The 17336-nt window shown below is 44.4% G+C and overlaps 1 protein-coding gene and 1 non-coding gene across 2 annotated transcripts; one reads left to right on the top strand and one right to left on the bottom strand.

Moving 5' to 3' along the window:
- Positions 1-966: 966 nt before the first annotated feature.
- LOC119443292 (U2 spliceosomal RNA) lies at positions 967-1153 on the bottom strand. Its single transcript, XR_005190237.1, has one exon. It is a non-coding gene; the product is annotated as a U2 spliceosomal RNA (small nuclear RNA).
- Positions 1154-4248: 3095 nt separating this feature from the next.
- Positions 4249-16937, top strand: LOC119440081 (cytochrome P450 3A6). Its single transcript, XM_037705024.2, has 4 exons — positions 4249-4442; positions 9252-9441; positions 12568-12776; positions 15938-16937. Exons 1-4 carry the CDS (start codon positions 4263-4265, stop codon positions 16877-16879), a joined length of 1521 nt encoding a protein of 506 aa, XP_037560952.2. The 5' UTR covers positions 4249-4262; the 3' UTR covers positions 16880-16937.
- The last annotated feature ends 399 nt before the right edge of the window (positions 16938-17336 follow it).

The raw sequence follows: 17336 nt of genomic DNA, 5'->3' as shown, positions 1-17336 counted from the left end.
AGCGTTGTGCGCACGCGTATTATCGTTCCCGCTAGCGTTCGGCTGAGCGGTTGTGCGCAAATCGGTAGGATACGACGGTCTGAGCGGAGTGGAGCGTGGACACTCAGTTAAAACTGCGATTTTTCCCCAACTCGCGCTTTTGCATTTTGGATGTTGCAGGTCCAACTGGCCCAATCTATGACGCGGGCACCACCATAATATCATCAAGGGAATATTTATGCCATCCCCAATGTACACTTTAGTGCCCTTAAGCTGGCCAGTCTAGCTTTAGTTTGTCCTCGAGTTGAAGTAGCGTCTTGAATCTGGTGCCCGCGTCTTCACTATACATTTTTCCCCTGGGCGTGTCATCAGACTTTGTCCAACTACGTGTCCCGTAGAAAGGTGAGGAACAGTCGTAGCACTCTCTTTCTGATTACTGCGGACCCTTCGGGGAACACTACATGCTCAACCGAAACAATTGCCGGCTAAGTATGCCAGGATAACCACGTCGGCTGCTACACTGGTGCCACCACCAGAACCACCACCACGTATTCATTATTTAATAAATCTGATAGAAGCTTTGCGTATTTGAGACAGTCAATGTATTTCCCAAAATGATGCTGTAAATTATTGCTAATATTACTAACAATACTAATTACTAACATTTTACTAAACAGTTCACCAGATAAAGGTGGATATGCACTTTCCTGGTTCATTTTCCTTAGCATCTCTGTTCAATTATTTGTACAGTGCCGTCTGTCCTTTAATGATTTACCCTTTATTATTTAAGGTAATATTTATTCCTCATTCTCATATGCGACGTATTTTGCGTTTACATACAAGGCTGGGAATACTCCTTTTTCATGAAAGGGTATGCATTAATATATTCAACTAGGTTAAAATAGTGTTGCCCTTTTGTAATGATTGTAATTTTTACAGTGAAGCTGTGTATGGCTAGTTTCCAGCGGATCGACGTCCGTGGACCAAGAACCGTGGGCTAACCCCGAAGATTGTCCAATACCGGGCCGACCCACGTGGAGGTGAAGCAGGCTTCAAGCACTCCGCGAGCTTGGAAAAACAAATTTAATATCTTGAGTCTAACTACAACCCGCATCAGATATTAAGCTGATAAGAACAGATGTTACACTTGGACATATTTATATAATTAATCAATATTGCAATTTCCCTTTAAATTTTTCGTCGATTGGCCTTCTTTCTCAATGTGTCAAACGGGGGCCTCGTAAGATCTTTTAAAAGTAATAAATGAATAAACAGAATGCCACATTGTCCTCAATTAAATGCTTGTAATGTACACTATGTCAACCACGGTGCACAATTGCAGCCATCGGCCTGTTCATCGAAGTGCAAAACCGTGCGGCGCAGGAATAATTGGTTCATTTAAGCGTATTTTGTATAGAAAAATTTATAATGAACATGATGTTCTCAAACTGCAGGCCGGCCTAGAACGTATTTGCGAATGGTGCGCTAAGTGGAAAATGAATTTGAATAAGGGTAAGTGCGTTCATGTGGGATTTACTAAATGACAAAAATGTAATCTATGCCGGCTACTATCTAATGAATAATATTTTAAGTAAGAAATTCACGACTAAATATTTGGGCGTGATGCTGTCGTGCAACTGCTCTTGGCGGGCACATGTGGACTATGTGGTTGGGAAAGCGGCAGTTGCTTTGAATGACATTCAAAGAAATTTAAAATCTGCAAATTCTAACTTTAGAAGCATGGCGTACCTAACTTGTATACGTCCTATTTTGCAATATGCTTGTAACCCGTCGTGGTTGCTCAGTGGCTATGGTGTTGGGTTGCCGAGCACGAGGTCGTGGGATCGAATCGCGGCCACGGCAGCCGCATTTCGATGGGGGCGAAATGCGAAAACACCCGTGTACTTAGATTTAGGTGCAGGTTACAGAACTCCAGGTGGTACAAATTTCCCGAGTCCCCCATCACGGGCGTGCCTCATAATCAGATGGTGGTTTGGCACGTAAAAACCCATAATTTAATTTAATATACTTGTACCCTTTCGGACCCGTCACAGATATGTCTTATAAATAAACTAGAAAAAATACAAAACACAGCAGCTAGGTTCGTGTCGGGTTGGTACGGGAGGAAGTACAGTTGCACATCAACGAAAAAAGAGTCAATTGGGAATCCCTGTCGTCTCGCCGAAAGAAACTTTGGCTAAAGCTTCTGTATGAAATCTATCATAACAAAACTAGAATTTATAGGAAAATTTACTTAAAACCGCCAAACTATGCATCTGCACGCACTGATCAACAGTGCAAAACTAGAAAATACCCGGCTTAGGACATGCCTGTATGCCAATTCTTTTTTGTTAAAACTATCGCTCAGTGGAATCGGCTGTCATGTAGACAGGTGTGCAGTGTGAATCAAGATGTATTTTGTAACGCTTTTGGGCTAAGCGGTGATATGCCTGAATAAAGAATAAAGAAAGAAAGGAAACGAGGACGGAGAAAGAGCACGTGAGGTGTCTGTCTCAGGTCGTGTTTTATTGCGCTGTTTCCGCGCTTCATGAAAGGTTCTAAGCTGGGCTAGTTGGTCTGCGTACAACATGCCGAACAGCACAGACGACGGACAATTAATCGTCCTGTTCGCTCACTTGTCCCATTGTCTGCTCTGTTGGACATGCTTTATTTACTCCATATTTTGCCCAGACCTTTTGGGCGCACTCAGAAATAGTACTGTGAACAAGTGATGCGCTGACTGAGGCCCGGTATGAAGTCTTTATTTTTTATTATTGCGTTAAAACAATGCACGATCAACTTTCGGAGTGCTTTTTATTCGCTGTCTACGCTGTCAGAATCACTAGCACGGTACAAAGCTTTAGTGGTAGCAAGCAATATGAATTTCACATCCTGTGTAAGATTCCTCACCCATTCACAGTATCTGCAGTGCATATACGCACTGTAATTTACACCTATTACGTTACCTAAGCAATTCTTGTTTTTTTTTTCTGCAAAATCGCGCAGAATGTTAACACTCGACGAAGACAAAAAACATAAGTAAGCGAATTTTATGGAAATATCAGGGGCTCGCTGAGAGAGTGAATGCCAAGCAAAATTCCTTAATATCAGTGTCAGCTATTTAACGTACTTTATGTTATGACAATTCAGTCAACTAATGCCAGCAAGAAAAGTAAATGGCAAATGCACAGAAACAGGATTTATCTCGTGTGCAGCTGTCCAAGATACGATAAACTCAAACCGCCAACCTCACTGCAATCTGTGGATATGTGGTCGCGACTATTGACTCCCCGCTGGATTTCACGTAACAGAACAGACTATACATGCACATATAGCATAGTTCACTATTCTCACTAATCATAAGAATGAATTTTACAAATATATTTCCCTTTTGTAGGGCGTCCCGTCCATCGCAACTCATTCGTTTACAGTTTTACGGCTTTGAGCAGCAGTTGTTCTGCCCTCTCCGAACCCGCATGCAAAGTGTAAGACAGCGACCCGACGAAGTTTCCTTCCGGTTCCGCGCCCCTATAGATATACCAGATAGTATTGAAACGGCGGGGCGCCCCAATTTATACCCGCGTATCGGACGGTCTCTTTGCGAATTCGGTGAGCGCTTTCAATTTCTCCCTCCGCCTCACGTGCCTCTGAGCGTTGTTCCCATCTAGTCGGCAGAGGCGGGTTGCGAGCCGACTCCGTACTTCGACAGTCCGAGAAGGTATCGGTGTGGCGCCGTGCAACGAAGACAGGCCGGTGAGCAGTCAGCCTCGAGCGCGGAAACATCGGGACAGCCACTGTGAGTGAGTTTGTCTACGGTGATAGTCAGCTAAGGCACCGACCTTAGGCTTTTCTAGCACTGCGCACACTACCACAACCTAAAGTGACGTCGTAGAAGCACAGTGAACTGAATAAAGTAGTGGTTTCGCCATTTCATCCATTTAGCATTTTGCAAGTGTATTATTCGATTATGCTGGTGAAGAAGCTTTACTTGACAATCTAATGCAGGTGGAGATAAATTCATTGCTTAATTAAATGGTGCGGAAAGTATTTTGCCAGATGCTTGGTTAATTTCGGCACTCGGTCTTGCGAGGCAGGAATTTTCAGGTGACGAACGCCAACCGTTGGAAAAGAAAAAGGCGTAAAGGCGCAAGACCACTCACGCACTGGCAACACCAAACTGAAGAAACACCATGTCTTTTAAATTGCCTTCTTTGTGTTTGTTTTGTAAATGCAACAATCTCACTTCTTGTACCATTGTACACAGCAGAGTCTGAATATCTACAATGATGGTGACATGGGAGTTGGTAAACACCGCCTTGGTCGCGCTGGTGGTGATGGTAGCCACGTCCTGGGTCATTTCGCGCCGCCGGCAGCACAGCCTCTTCTCTGGACTGGGATACCCGGGCCCTCCGCCGGATCTCGTGTGGGGCAGCTGGAAGCAACTGCAGAAGGACAGGATACCGGTGCGTGCACTCGAAGAAACGTTATTCCCGTCACCTCGGGATAGAGTGCTTGATTACGGAGCACCTCACGTGACGGTTCCTGTCTCATCTTAGCCCGAGCGTAATGCAATTAATACCGCGGCTTGTGCTTGACTGACGGCACTGTTCGAGAAAAAAACATCCAGATGACTCGTGGACGCCCTTTAGCGCCGTGAAAGCTGCTCTCCTCAGCATTTCAGTTTTTGAGGGTAAAATTCACCGTAATGCATTACTCATTGGGAAATTAAAGAACGTCAGGTTTCTTGGCTATGTAGAAGTGGTTTTAACCTCTTCCACCTAAGGACTTAAGCATTCCTATAACGACCAATCGCATCTGCGTTCAATTTATATAATCTTTCTTCTTCTTCTTCTTTCTGGGGTTTTACGTGCCAAAACCAGTTCTGATTATGAGGCACGCCGTAGTGGAGGGCTCCGGATTAATTTTGACCACCTGGGTTCTTTAACGTGCACTACAACGCAAGCACACGCGCGTTTTTGCATTTCGCCTCCATCGAAATGCAGCCGCCGCGGCCGGGATTCGATCCCGCGATCTCGTGCTCAGCAGCGCAACGCCTTAGCTGACTGAGCCACCCCGGCGGGTAATTTATATAATCAACAATTAATATCTACAGTTCATTGTTAAATGTACGCCACTGTCTTAAAAGAAATTCAGATGAGATTGTTTACCGGCTATACTTGTGTACATTGAAGAAAGTTTGAGCACTCTTTGTGAAACACCCGGTATAAATGAAGGATGGAATAGCGTCAGCAACATTTTGAGACGCAGTCATCAGGCAAAATGGGCATAACTCGATTTGCTATTAGCGGCTGTGTTGTATTTATGCGAAGAACTTAACATATTCGTAGTTAAATAATGACTGCGAAGTAATTCTGTATTTTTTTCTAAGCTAGAGAGGTCGTGTATTGAATTGCAAACATATTTTAGTTTAACATAATTTACAAATCATCAGGGAGAATATTTCTCCAACTATCTTCGTCATTCTTTATTGCGGCGCGCCTGTCAGCAAGAACACCCTCGAAAAGTGTGAAATTTTACATACTAATTTCTTTCAAGAGGCTGTATATAGTGGCTATACGCTCATGGCTCACATAAAAGTGCTAAATGACATTAAATGTTGCATCTGAGAGCCAGCTGCGACATAATGAGCTGTCAGATTCCGGTTCACACATCACGATCAATCGGTGCTTTAAATGAAATTCAGCGTTCTTTTCACATGGCCCACAAGTTTTATGCGCAAACATCCTTATCCTTCTTTTAAGGCGACAGCGTTAAGGGCCCCGTGTCGCAGCAAATCCAGTGTTGGCGTCGGCGGCCGGCGTCGGCGAACCGTGGGCGAAAATTTTCGTACACATTTAGGTACATGTATATGCCACGCCCTGCTATAGGACATGTGGTAAATGCGGGTTATACTGCCACACCATTCTATCACTGAAGTTGCTCATAATCATCATCATCAGCCTGTATTTTATGTCCACTGCAGGACGAAGGCCTCTCTCTGCGATTTCCAATTACCTATGTCTTGCGCTAGCTGATTCCAACTAGCGCCTGCAAATTTCCTAACTTCATCATCCCATCTGGTTTTCTGCCGACCGCGACTGCGCTTCCCTTCTCTTGGTATCCATTCTGTAACTCTGATGGTCCACCGGTTATCCATCCTACGCATTACATGGCCTGCCCAGCTCCATTTCTTCCGCTTAATGTCAACTAGAATATCGGCTATCCCAGTTTGTTCTCTGTTCCACACCGCTCTTTTCCTGTCGCTTAACGTTAGTCCTAACATTTTTCGTTACATTGCTCTTTGTGCAGTCCTTAACTTGTTCTCAAGCTTCTTTGTTAACCTCCAAGTTTCTGCCCCATATGTTAACACCGGTAGAATGCAATGATTGTACACTTTTCTTTTCAACGACAGTGGTAACCACCCAGTCAGGATTTGGCAATGCCTGCCGTATGCACTCCAACCCAATTTTATTCTTCTGTGAATTTCTTTCTCATGATCAGGGTCCCCTGTGAGTAATTGACCTAGATAAACGTACTCCTTTACAGACTCTAGAGACTGACTGGCGATCCTGAATTCTCTTTCCCTTGCCAGGCTATTGAACATTATCTTTGTCTTCTGCATATTCATCTTCAATCCAATTCTTACACTTTCTCGGTTAAGGTCCTCAATAATTTGCTGTAATTCGTCTATATTGTTGCTGAATAGGACAATGTCATCTGCAAACCGAAGGTTGCTGAGATATTCGCCATTGATCCTCACTCCTAAGCCTTCCCAGTCTAAGAGCTCGAATACTTCTAAGCATGCAGTGAATAGCATCGGAGAAATTGTGTCTCCTTGCCTGACCCCTTTCTTGATGGGTAACTTTCTACTTTTCCTGTGGAGAACCAAGGTAGCTGTGGAATCCTTGTAGATGTTTGTAAGATATTCACGTATGCCTCCTGTACCCCTTGATTACGCAATGCCTCTATGACTGCTGGTATCTCTAGTGAATCAAATGCCTTTTCATAATCTATGAAAGCGATATAGAGAGGTTGATTGTACTGCGCAGATTTCTCGATTACCTGGTTATTGACATGGATATGATCCATCGTAGAATATCCCTTCCTGAAGCCAGCCTGTTCTCCTGGTTGGCTGAAGTCAAGTGTTGCCCTCATTCTATTGGAAATGATCTTGGTGAATGTTTTATACAATACTGTAGGCAAGCTAATGAACCTATAATTCTTCAATTCTTTAACATGTCCCTTTTTATGAATTAGTATGATGTTGGCGTTCTTCCAGCTCTGTGGTACACTTGAAGTTGTGAGGCATTGCGTATAAAGGGCCGCAATCTTTTCAAGCATGGTATCTCCTCCATCTTTGGTTAAATCTTATGTTATTCCATCTTCTCCTGCAGCTTTTCCCCTGGTTATGTCTTTCAAGGCCCTTCTAACTCATACCTTGTCTTAAATTCTGGGCAAAGTTATGCCACGGAATTTCAAGATTGACAGCCCACAAACAAATGTCAGCTAACAAAACACCGACAGCGAATGCTATTTATGTTAAATCTTCTCAGAATGAAATACTAAAAGCACGAAACTATAACAGAAACCGGAAAATTTCGTAATTTCCTTGGCGCGGCTGTCATTTTCTGAGGGGCTGAGGGCTGAGGGAAGAATGTAGCGCAGCGCTATTGGGTGAGCGTCGTATTCTCGGCCCCTCAGAAAATGTCGCGTTTATGTGCTAGAGTAATGAATGTAATTGACAGGGCATCTAAACACAGCCCTTTTGTCTGCAAGATTGAGCATAAGCAAGGGTCAACCATTGTCCCCTGTGCCTGCGCAGTTGTGTATGAATTTCCTTTTTCTTGTGGGTGTGTATACATCGGCCAGACGGCTAGGTGTATTAACGTTCGGCTGAAAGAACATAAAACAAACAGCACTTCAGATGGTTATTGCCACGTGGCTAAGCATTGTAATGATTGTAAAAAACTAAACAAGGAAACTTGCCTCCCACTTCTTAAACAAACTAGAATTTTGTACCGTCATAGGGACCGTAGTACTTGGGAACAGTTTGAGGCATTTAAGATTAAAACTACACGTGGGTGTGTAAGCGAACCTTCGGTGTCACTAGCTGATTGCGAGATGGCGTTTTTAGATGCTACTGTGTGACGTCAACGTATCCATGGTTGGATTGCCAATCAGATGTGTTCATTTTTCTCAATATTTATGTCATTTTCACCCATTAAACATACAGTTGCGAGTCTGCGCACGTCTTGTCTGCCTCGTCCTTGTCAGTGTGTGTTAGCGCAGTTAAAAAATTATACCATGCAGAGAAAGGCAGTCAGTTATAGGAAAGATAATACCGGGCTGCTCACTCCGACAGTACTGATGACGACTGAGTGTGAACCTATGTGAGGAGTAAGTACTTCCAACGTACGGTGTATCTTCAGCTGTTGACTATCTATGAAAAATCGAAACTATGAATACTTGTCAACTACATTCAAAAGTCGCACAATAGAAATTGAAGTCACTGTTAGTACTAGACACTTGTACTTCACAGACATACAAAATTCCGCTTCCAATTAAGAAAGCGGTCATCTGTGGTTGTCTTTTGAGCTTCATTGCGTTCGCACTGCTTTATTGCGTGACAAGTTGCCATGCGTATGTACCTTGTTGGGTGATCTCCGTTCAGTCAAGTTTTCAGGTACAGGCTAATGAGGTGCGTAGTCTCCGAAACAAGAACACTAGAAGCTATCAGCACGATCCGTGACACGCCTTTTGTAAGTTTTCCTGCAACGTTTGTGACAAATTGAGATGTGTGTAAATCGTTCATGCATACTTCGTTCCATAGTTCATATAATAAGTTTTAACAAAATGACCAGGATTATAAATGTATTCGTCAGGAAGAAAATACGCCTGGCTTCGACACTTTTTCCCAAACAGTGCCTTTATTCAGGGTAAAAGAGCTTAAAGCATTTGATGCCTTTTTGTTGGTTATAGAAATTAAAATCCCTTTGCGGCTACTAGCGGCCCGTTTATACGATGCGCTCACCAACTCCTTGACACGCACCGTACAGGCTTCAGCACATCGTGATGATGTGAGGAGAAATTAAGGTATCGGTGGCAGACGTGCGCATTGTTCTTCGGCATTGCGATCACTGTATACCCCTGTCTTCTGGTTATATTTTTCGGCAGTAAAGTAATGCAATATACTGGACATTTTCTTGTAAGTGACGCTGCCATATTTTTTTTTCATCTATGTTCATCCGTTGGCTTCATTGCCTCTCCTGCAGGTGATGGGAGAATGGATACGCAAATATGGCAAGATCTTTGGGTTCTACCTCGCTGAGAAGCCCTACATGGTCATCACAGACGTCGATGTTATCAAGGAAATATACATCAAGGACAGCCGAATATTCCAAGATAGACCATTGTATGCCCTCGACAAGGAACCCATGACGAGCTCTGTCTTTTTTGTCACAGGTAGGTGCACGATCGGGCCCTGTGCGGTTAACACTTCCGCAGCCGCATGGCGCAGGTATATATGATGAAAATTAAGAATTTATTTCTTGCGTTCTGTAACGAACCGGATCACGCGCGCTTGCAGTGCACTTGTGCTGCGGCACCATCACGCACTGTATTTAAGCAAATGTACCAAATTACACGTACAGATAACGTGATTACATAGTCCTATAGACTGCATGATAAGGGCTGTGTTCTAATACTCGCCTAAGACGGCAAAGTAGACGGCTAAGTGAACAGCGGCCATGTTAAGTCTCGTTACAATTCTCACAAAGGCGTCAAAGTTGACAGCTTCGCGAAGACAGCATCGAAGTCAGAAACGATGTAGGCTACTTTCCTGTCCAAACGAGATGCCGGCTGAGCAGGATGCTTGGAAGGCCGACAGGAAGGTTGTCTCCGCAAAAGAAAACGTAGACGTGCTTTCCTACGCCCTTAATGTAAGTCACATCGTGTTTTTCATAGGTTCGCTGGCGCAAGGACTTAAAATACAGAAATAATGCGTGCTTTTCAAAACTTTTTCTTCTCGCTGCGAGGTGGCGTGTCGTATCAGACGCCTCTTTGACACGTCATCCAGACGGTTCGAAACGCATTCCATTACATGGCCTCGAAGCTGTCTTGGCGGTCTCCTTAGCTGTGTACGTAGACAATCTCCGATGCTGGCGAGAGTTGGAACACACCCAAGGTATAATGTTAACACTCGGCACCGTACATAAATTTACAGGCGTGGCAGCCGTAGTTAGTTATCTCAGCACGTGCAGAGTGCGTCCACAGTTTCCCAGCGGCGTAATGATGCTGGTAGCCCTCGCCACATTACCGTTGTTGTTGCCCCCCCCCCCCCCAAAAAAAAAAGTCGCAGTTTCGCCCTAAAGGCGAGGCATCAATTGCGATAGCAAATTAGTAAAGAGCTATACGGAGATTAGTTGTATCAGCTGTATAAACTTGGACACATCCGCTTACTAACTGAATTAACAAGCATGGTGTCAGCGCGCACAAGCGAACATGAATAGATCACACTCGATGACCGCACGCAACCGCTGTCAAAACGCTGGGGTGAGCAAGCGCGCCAGAAGCAGTGAGCAAAGCTTCGTGCGGTCTATCGCTTCAATGGAAACTGAGCGGCGAAAGCACAGCGCATACAAAGGTAAGAGCCGTGTTGCAGATCGTTTTCAAGATACGGTGCGCGTGACTGCCCGCAGCCGCGCAAACTAGAAGTACGCAGTTGCGGGTAAAGTAGAAGCCACACCCCCTCCCTCCCGCGCTGCTTTCCCGCTTTCCTTCTTTCGCGTGCGAGATTCCAGTTCCCTCTGCGCCTGGTGGCAAGATACTCATTTGGTGCCGCAGCAAAACGTCGCCCATCCCCCCACGGCCTTTCATGCAACAGAAGACATCGCGTTTGCTCTCCACCGTGCGTTCTCTCCGCGTGAAAGCGCACGCCCCTCGCGTGCTTTCAAGCGCACATACAGCATACCGCGCACGGCGCCGATTTTATCGCCCTTGGACTTCATACGGAACCTCACGGCGATGGCGACGATGGTGACGCCGATGGCAGAAATCCGCTTGGAGTGTCCGCCTAATTGCTATCGCAAAAAAAGCTCGAGCATAATGCCAAGGAGCATTGTATTTCACTACATTCGTTTTTCAGCGGAATTTAGCAGGAAATGTATTGGAATTCTCGCTCTTAGTGCAGAGTTTAGGCTGATGTCCTTATCAAAAGCTAATCCCGTTGGTCAAAGTAAAAACAACAAGATAAATTAAAGAAAGACTGCTAACCGTCAACGTTATGGTTAGAATCTCGTGATGAAGCTTATGAGTTTACGTTATGATCATCATTAAACATTCTCACATTGCGAAGAGCAACAAGCAACGCATAAAGCGAAACAGAGGCCGAAGTCACAAATCTCTTTTTGTTCTTTGGAAATGTTTCTCATTGACCGGCGTGTTTTTACAAAATGGTCTAGCGTAGGAAATGGTTTATTGATATGGGCCCAGCACGTTTTCAGAAATCACTTTCAGCCAATCACATGCACAGCTTACGAACGAAATGCTTGATGCATTCGGCCCCTAGTCTGCAGCAACAACAAAAAAAAAAAGCTTTCCTGTGCTCTTTTTTTGTGAGAAAAAATTTGTGGGTTTTACGTGCCAAAACCACGATATGATTATGAGGCAAGCCGTAGTGGGGTACTCGGGAAATTTGGACCACCTAAGGTTCTTTAACCGAAATCTAAATACACGGATACTTCGCATTTTGTCCCGATCGGCTCTTTTTTGTGGCTCCGGAAAGCGGTGTTTCTGCGGAAATACACAGCAAGACTGCATAAAAAGCAGCAACAAAATAATATAAGATAACGTTTCCGTTTTGATAAGAAAACGGAAGAATATAATAATATTATATTGGTGCTCTATTATTGAGGGGCTGCCTAGGCGCAGTCTCACCACACATAACTTAGTATTTTGCTTTCATATATAGTCGGAAAGTGACAGATGATGCTACGTGCGCACAGTCGCTATTGGCTCCCGACGATTTATGAATCGTTTTAACACTGCAAAAAGTGTACAAATGAGCGGGTATACACATTTTCCATCTACCTGACCGATACGATATCAAGGAACATAATTCGCTGCTCTTGCAAATAACGCAGCAATTTTAGGTAACTATTCGCCACTGATGACAGCGACCAGAATCCTCTTTGAAAACACGTTGCGCCTTTTCGTTTTGCATATCTTTAATAAATATGATACAACAACAAAGCACCTAGTTTCTCTATTATGCTGAAAATGCAGCGAAGACTACGGCTCACATGTGATAATCAGCAGGGAGGACCCGAATTAAGGGCTCGTCCACCGCCAGTCGATAATATTCCCATTCAAAGAATCGTTTCATAGAAGGATCACACATAGACGGTTGGCATACATTGAGGCAGTTCTTCTTTCTCTCAGCTACACAGCCGCTTCTCGTTCATATACTAGTTGGCTGACGGCAATTGTGCTCGACAACAAGTTCGCGCCCGGACACCCGAAAAAGCTGTCAATAAGATAGCGCGCAATGTTAAAACTAGTTTTTCTTTTTTTGCGTGCATCTTTCTGCAGGTGCCGAGTGGAGAAAGGTGCGCTCTATCATGAATCTCGGTTTCACAGCCGCAAAAGTGAAACTTTACTCCCGCATCGTGAACAAGTGCGCAGACGTGTTCGTCGACCTGCTCGGAGAACTCTGTTCTAAATCAAAGGTCGCTGAGATGTATGGGCTCACGCAGAGTTTGGCGCTTGACATCATCACGAAGGCAGCATTAGCCTGGGAGGTAAGAACGGATGACGCTGTTGCAGACCGATTCCCAAGGAGACTGTCTCAAACTGCTTGTTGCCTTCTTATCAACGAAAAGAAGGGGAACCGAGAGGCTCAAATATTGTTAGCCACAAACACACGGGGCCAAATAAACGTGAATTGCATGAAAGCACAGAGGAAGTTGTATGTGGTTTCAATTTGTACTTTTGATGTTGATCCGTAAGACACGGCGAGGAGTGAGCCTTGTTTTTGAAGTACAATAATTTTTTCTCGAGTCATTTTGCTTGGGGTGAGGGTTATTCTCATAAAGAAAAAATAAATCCGTGTCATCATTAGTTAAAATTCGTGACCCTTTCTCTTTTAAAATACATTGAATAGGGCCATGTAGCATTGCAGTCCCGCCTTACGGTTTCTGTTTAAGAGTATATTATTGTGCTGTGTTGTTTTGTAATGGTATCTTTCTTTATCATTTTCCTTTTATCTTTTCAGTGTGTTTCTGTTCTAGCCTTTACACCTTTGAGTTTTATCCTTTTTTTCCCACCATTCCTTCAGATGTACTCGCGTGTAAGTGAGAGTGATAAATAAATAAATAAATAAATAAATAAATAAATAAATAAATAAATAATAAATAAATAAATAATAAATAAATAAATAAATAAATAAATAAATAAATAAATAAACTGCCCGCGTCCGAATTGCATTTCAGGCGCGGGTACCAGCGGACACTTGCCAGAATCAACAGCTATAGCATTAAAAAAAAGGAAACGCGACCACTTTCCCCTTGCGAACGTGACTTGCTAAAAGAGTATGGGCACGATATTTTCAACTGTTCATCTTTGCGTTAAATAAATTTACTAATACTAATAGTTACTAACCTTACCAATAATACAATAGGAACCCACAGTGTGCTTTAAATATCCAGTTTCGGATTTGTTGCCCATAACGGGTGCAGAAGGGGATCACGTGGGAGCAGGCCATCACGACGGTTTGACGCTCACTCCCGCTCTTTAAGTCACTACGGTACAGCGGGCCTCACAACTAGTACTAGCGTAGGAGGTGACCGAGCGCTAAAATGCCTTGCCGTCCTCTCCCACGTAAGCACCTTCTGCATCATGACGTCAGGACACAGTCATCTCCTGGGAATAGAAATCGATACTGGCTGTAGAAAGCTGTTATGTTTAACTGTTGAGGGCGCAGTAACAGTCAGTAGTATTTTTTACTGTTTTTAGAGGTCTAAGGCATTCATGAAACTAAACAGAAAACAAGGAGTCGGAGATATCATGTCAGTACTTCCTTAAGGTACACTAAAGTCAAACACTTATTTTAGCCTTATGTTGTATTTCTCGATACTATACACTTGCTAATTACACAGTATTGGGTTCGTTATTAGAAGAGTTGGCAAAGTCAGTTATATTCTTTGATTTTAGAGTCAAGGCACCAGTGCCGGTACGTCAGAGTGACGACACAAATATTGAGCCTATCCTATTAGGGACGGTGAAGAAAACAATCGCAAAACTGTGAATAATGAAATGGACTTTTTTAGGCGAACCTGTGCCCACAAAAGCAAGTTGCACTGGAAGCCCAACGATAGGCCGAACACATGCAGTCGGCGATCGTCGAAATCTGATCATCGTCGAAACGCGTCGGCTTTTATACCTGAGTCATCGAAGGTTCCAGAGTAATCCCTGGTGCCCGCGTGTCTTCTTGAAAGTACTAGACAATTCGCGTCACTCATGCAATAAGATTACATAAGCGTCGGTGACAACAGACAATGGATAGAAGCATCGATAACGTTCGAGAAACTTCCGATACATGCAGCCGCGTCCTGCGCCTAGCGATAACGTTTAACATTTGTTAGCCGGTCAAAAGCGGCCACCGGTGAGAGATAAACAAGTACACGTGTCAATATTTCTCAGATTTTACTGCGACATTGATGGAGTAAAAGCGCGAAACTTACGAAGTGTAGCCCCTGCTCATTTTAGAATACAATGTAGTTCATCTTTAGCCATGAGAAGTTAACTATGCGCGAACAGAAGCTATCAAAATATGTGACGTCATGGCGGGCTGGTGCAGTAACTTCAAGGTGGCGTCGCCACCGAAGCTTTGTTCTTGCCTAGTTTCTTGCTTACCGAAACTCTTTTCACATAAAGAGCTGCATCATTTTGGTATCAGAGAAGCGCGTAACCTACTATTAAAGCTCAACGGAATTTTCTTCTTAGTGTGCATCTAAAGACCAACTGCAACAAAATTTTGGACCATGTAAATATCCCCTTTTCAAGTGGTGAAGAGATAGAGCAGCCTCTGGGCAAAACTTTCCGATTGAAATACGAGCAGGTGGGTCACGAAAATCTAGCAAAATGAGACGCTTTGAATACCAAACCTAAAAAAAAAATAAAAACGTTACGACCCATTACCGGAAGTGACGCACGATCTATACCAAATCACCAGCACGGACACTCGCACGACCTTTGATATTAGGCGCTGCCTGCGGTGCGCTGAAAATATCGGAGCGGACGTTCTGGGATTTGCGTCACATCCGCTAACAAACGCGTACACGCGTCGCTTTTTAGATGCTGTCTAAATCATTTTAATGAGGAAATTAGGCAATTACCATCCCCGCATCTATGCCAACATCGCTTCAACAGTATGCGCTACTCATTTACAACCCATTCAGCCAAAGAGAAATATCGTCCCAGTCGGACTTTCAGTTAGGGTCATCCTGCCATAACAGTGGTGATTTAATATACATGGTATATATTTCTCAAAGCAGCGGTGACACCATGGTTTACGACACCGACACACGCTCATGCTAATAGTCCTTTCGTAGCTAGTTCTTTGTCATCACCACCGACGCTAGGCAATCGAGACAACGCCTAAAATAATTTTTGTTTGTGAACACCTTTTGCATTCGCACCTTATTGTACTCAGTTGTGCGAGAAGTGTACGGAAAACATGACAGCGTGTAATAGGGAGCTACCCAAACAAACAAACAGAAATGACCTCCTGTCTCGTTCTCTGCTTTCGTGTTATAAAAATATCGCAGCTCGCAACACGAGCTGCAATATTTTTTTTTCACATGCCAGTAGCCAAACCAAGAAACAGCACTTTCCCAAAAGTTACACTTACTATATAATATTTTGGATGTGAAATATGACGGGTAACTGGTGAATCTTTCAGATTGACTGCCAGCGAGACAGCAAGGACCCTTTCCTCACGTGGATGCGCAAGGTATTCGAACAGGCGGACAAAACTGCTCTCGAGAGCTCATTCGCATTTCCCGCTCTGCGCCCGCTCTTTCTCCTGTTCTACCCACTGTCGTCCTTCGCTCGCTGCATGAAGAAAATGATGGACGACGTAGACAAAATCACCGAGCAGCGCCGTGCGGGAAAAAGGCCCCGCAGCGATGACATGATACAGATGATACTGGACGCACAGGACAACGCAAAGAACGGCAGTCACGCCACCGGCCAGAAGGTTAAAACTCTGGAAGACCGCCACGTCAGTTCCAACGCCGTTGTCCTTCTTATAGCTGGCTTCGATACCACCGCGTCGGCGCTCGCCTTCCTAATGCACCTGATAGCCAAGCACCCCGAAGAACAAACGAAGATCTTGAACGAACTCGACGAACGCTTTCCGGGTGTACAAGAACTATCGTTCGAGCAGCTACATGAGTTGGAGAGACTGGACATGGTGGTCAACGAAGCCCTACGCCTATACCCTCCTGTTCCACTCATGGTGGCGCGACGTTGCATTCAAGACACGACGGTTCTCGGGCACTTCATTCCTGCCGGCGTGAACATCATCGCGCCTGCGTGGTACGTCCATCGCGACCCGGAGCTGTGGAAGGATCCAGAGAAATTTAGGCCGGACCGATTCTCGGAGGAAGAGTCGAAGAAGCGCCACAGCGCCGCCTACTTTCCTTTCGGCTTAGGTCAGAGGACCTGTCTCGGCAAACGAGTCGGACTGCTGACCATGAAGACTACCTTGATAAAGACTCTGAGAGACTACAAGCTTGAAATCTGCGAAAAATCGCAAGATCCCTTGCTCATGACTGTTCCGAGCCTGGTGGGTAACCCGATGGGCGGCGTGCATCTGAAGCTTACTCCACGGCATGCTTGAGCCGTGATCAACGCAGTTGAAATCTCTCATATCCAATGCCTGCGGTAAGTCTGAAAAAAAAGAAAGAGAAAACATTGTAAAACATCCTTTGTCTGCGTACTTGTCTGTTCTCACTCGCTGTGGGCAGATCAAGGGCGATGAGCTTGCTGATTCACCTTTATTAGGAGCGAGCACGTGCTCGATCACCAACTGTACATCCGTAATTTCCAATCGTTTCCATCGTCATTTTCTCGGGGAAGCTAAGGAACACGAGCGAATATGAATGTAGCCGTGCGAAAAAGTAGCACTGCGAGAAAGCTAACTGCCAAGTGAGTTTTGGCAAATTGCGTTGGAGTATTTAGATTGCAGTTAACGCTCGCATCTTTACTTTTTTTTCATAGTTCTTACGGTTATGTAGCTTATGAAGTGAGAGTCCTGTCTGGTACATTTGGATAATGTTTCGCTATTCTTTCGAGAG

The sequence above is a fragment of the Dermacentor silvarum genome, chromosome 2 (assembly GCF_013339745.2).
Source record: "Dermacentor silvarum isolate Dsil-2018 chromosome 2, BIME_Dsil_1.4, whole genome shotgun sequence".
In the NCBI taxonomy this organism is placed as follows: domain Eukaryota; kingdom Metazoa; phylum Arthropoda; class Arachnida; order Ixodida; family Ixodidae; genus Dermacentor; species Dermacentor silvarum.
The sequence above is the reverse complement of the archived record's forward strand: the minus strand, read 5'-3'. Positions and strand labels throughout refer to the sequence as shown.

Excerpts from the sequence above, each read along its gene's own strand:
- LOC119440081 (XM_037705024.2), top strand. The coding sequence starts at position 4,263 with ATGATGGTGACATGGGAGTTGGTAAACACCGCCTTGGTCGCGCTGGTG. Across the intron at positions 4,443-9,251 it reads TGCAGAAGGACAGGATACCG|GTGATGGGAGAATGGATACG; the intron begins GTGCGTGCACTC and ends CCTCTCCTGCAG. Across the intron at positions 12,777-15,937 it reads AGGCAGCATTAGCCTGGGAG|ATTGACTGCCAGCGAGACAG; the intron begins GTAAGAACGGAT and ends TGAATCTTTCAG.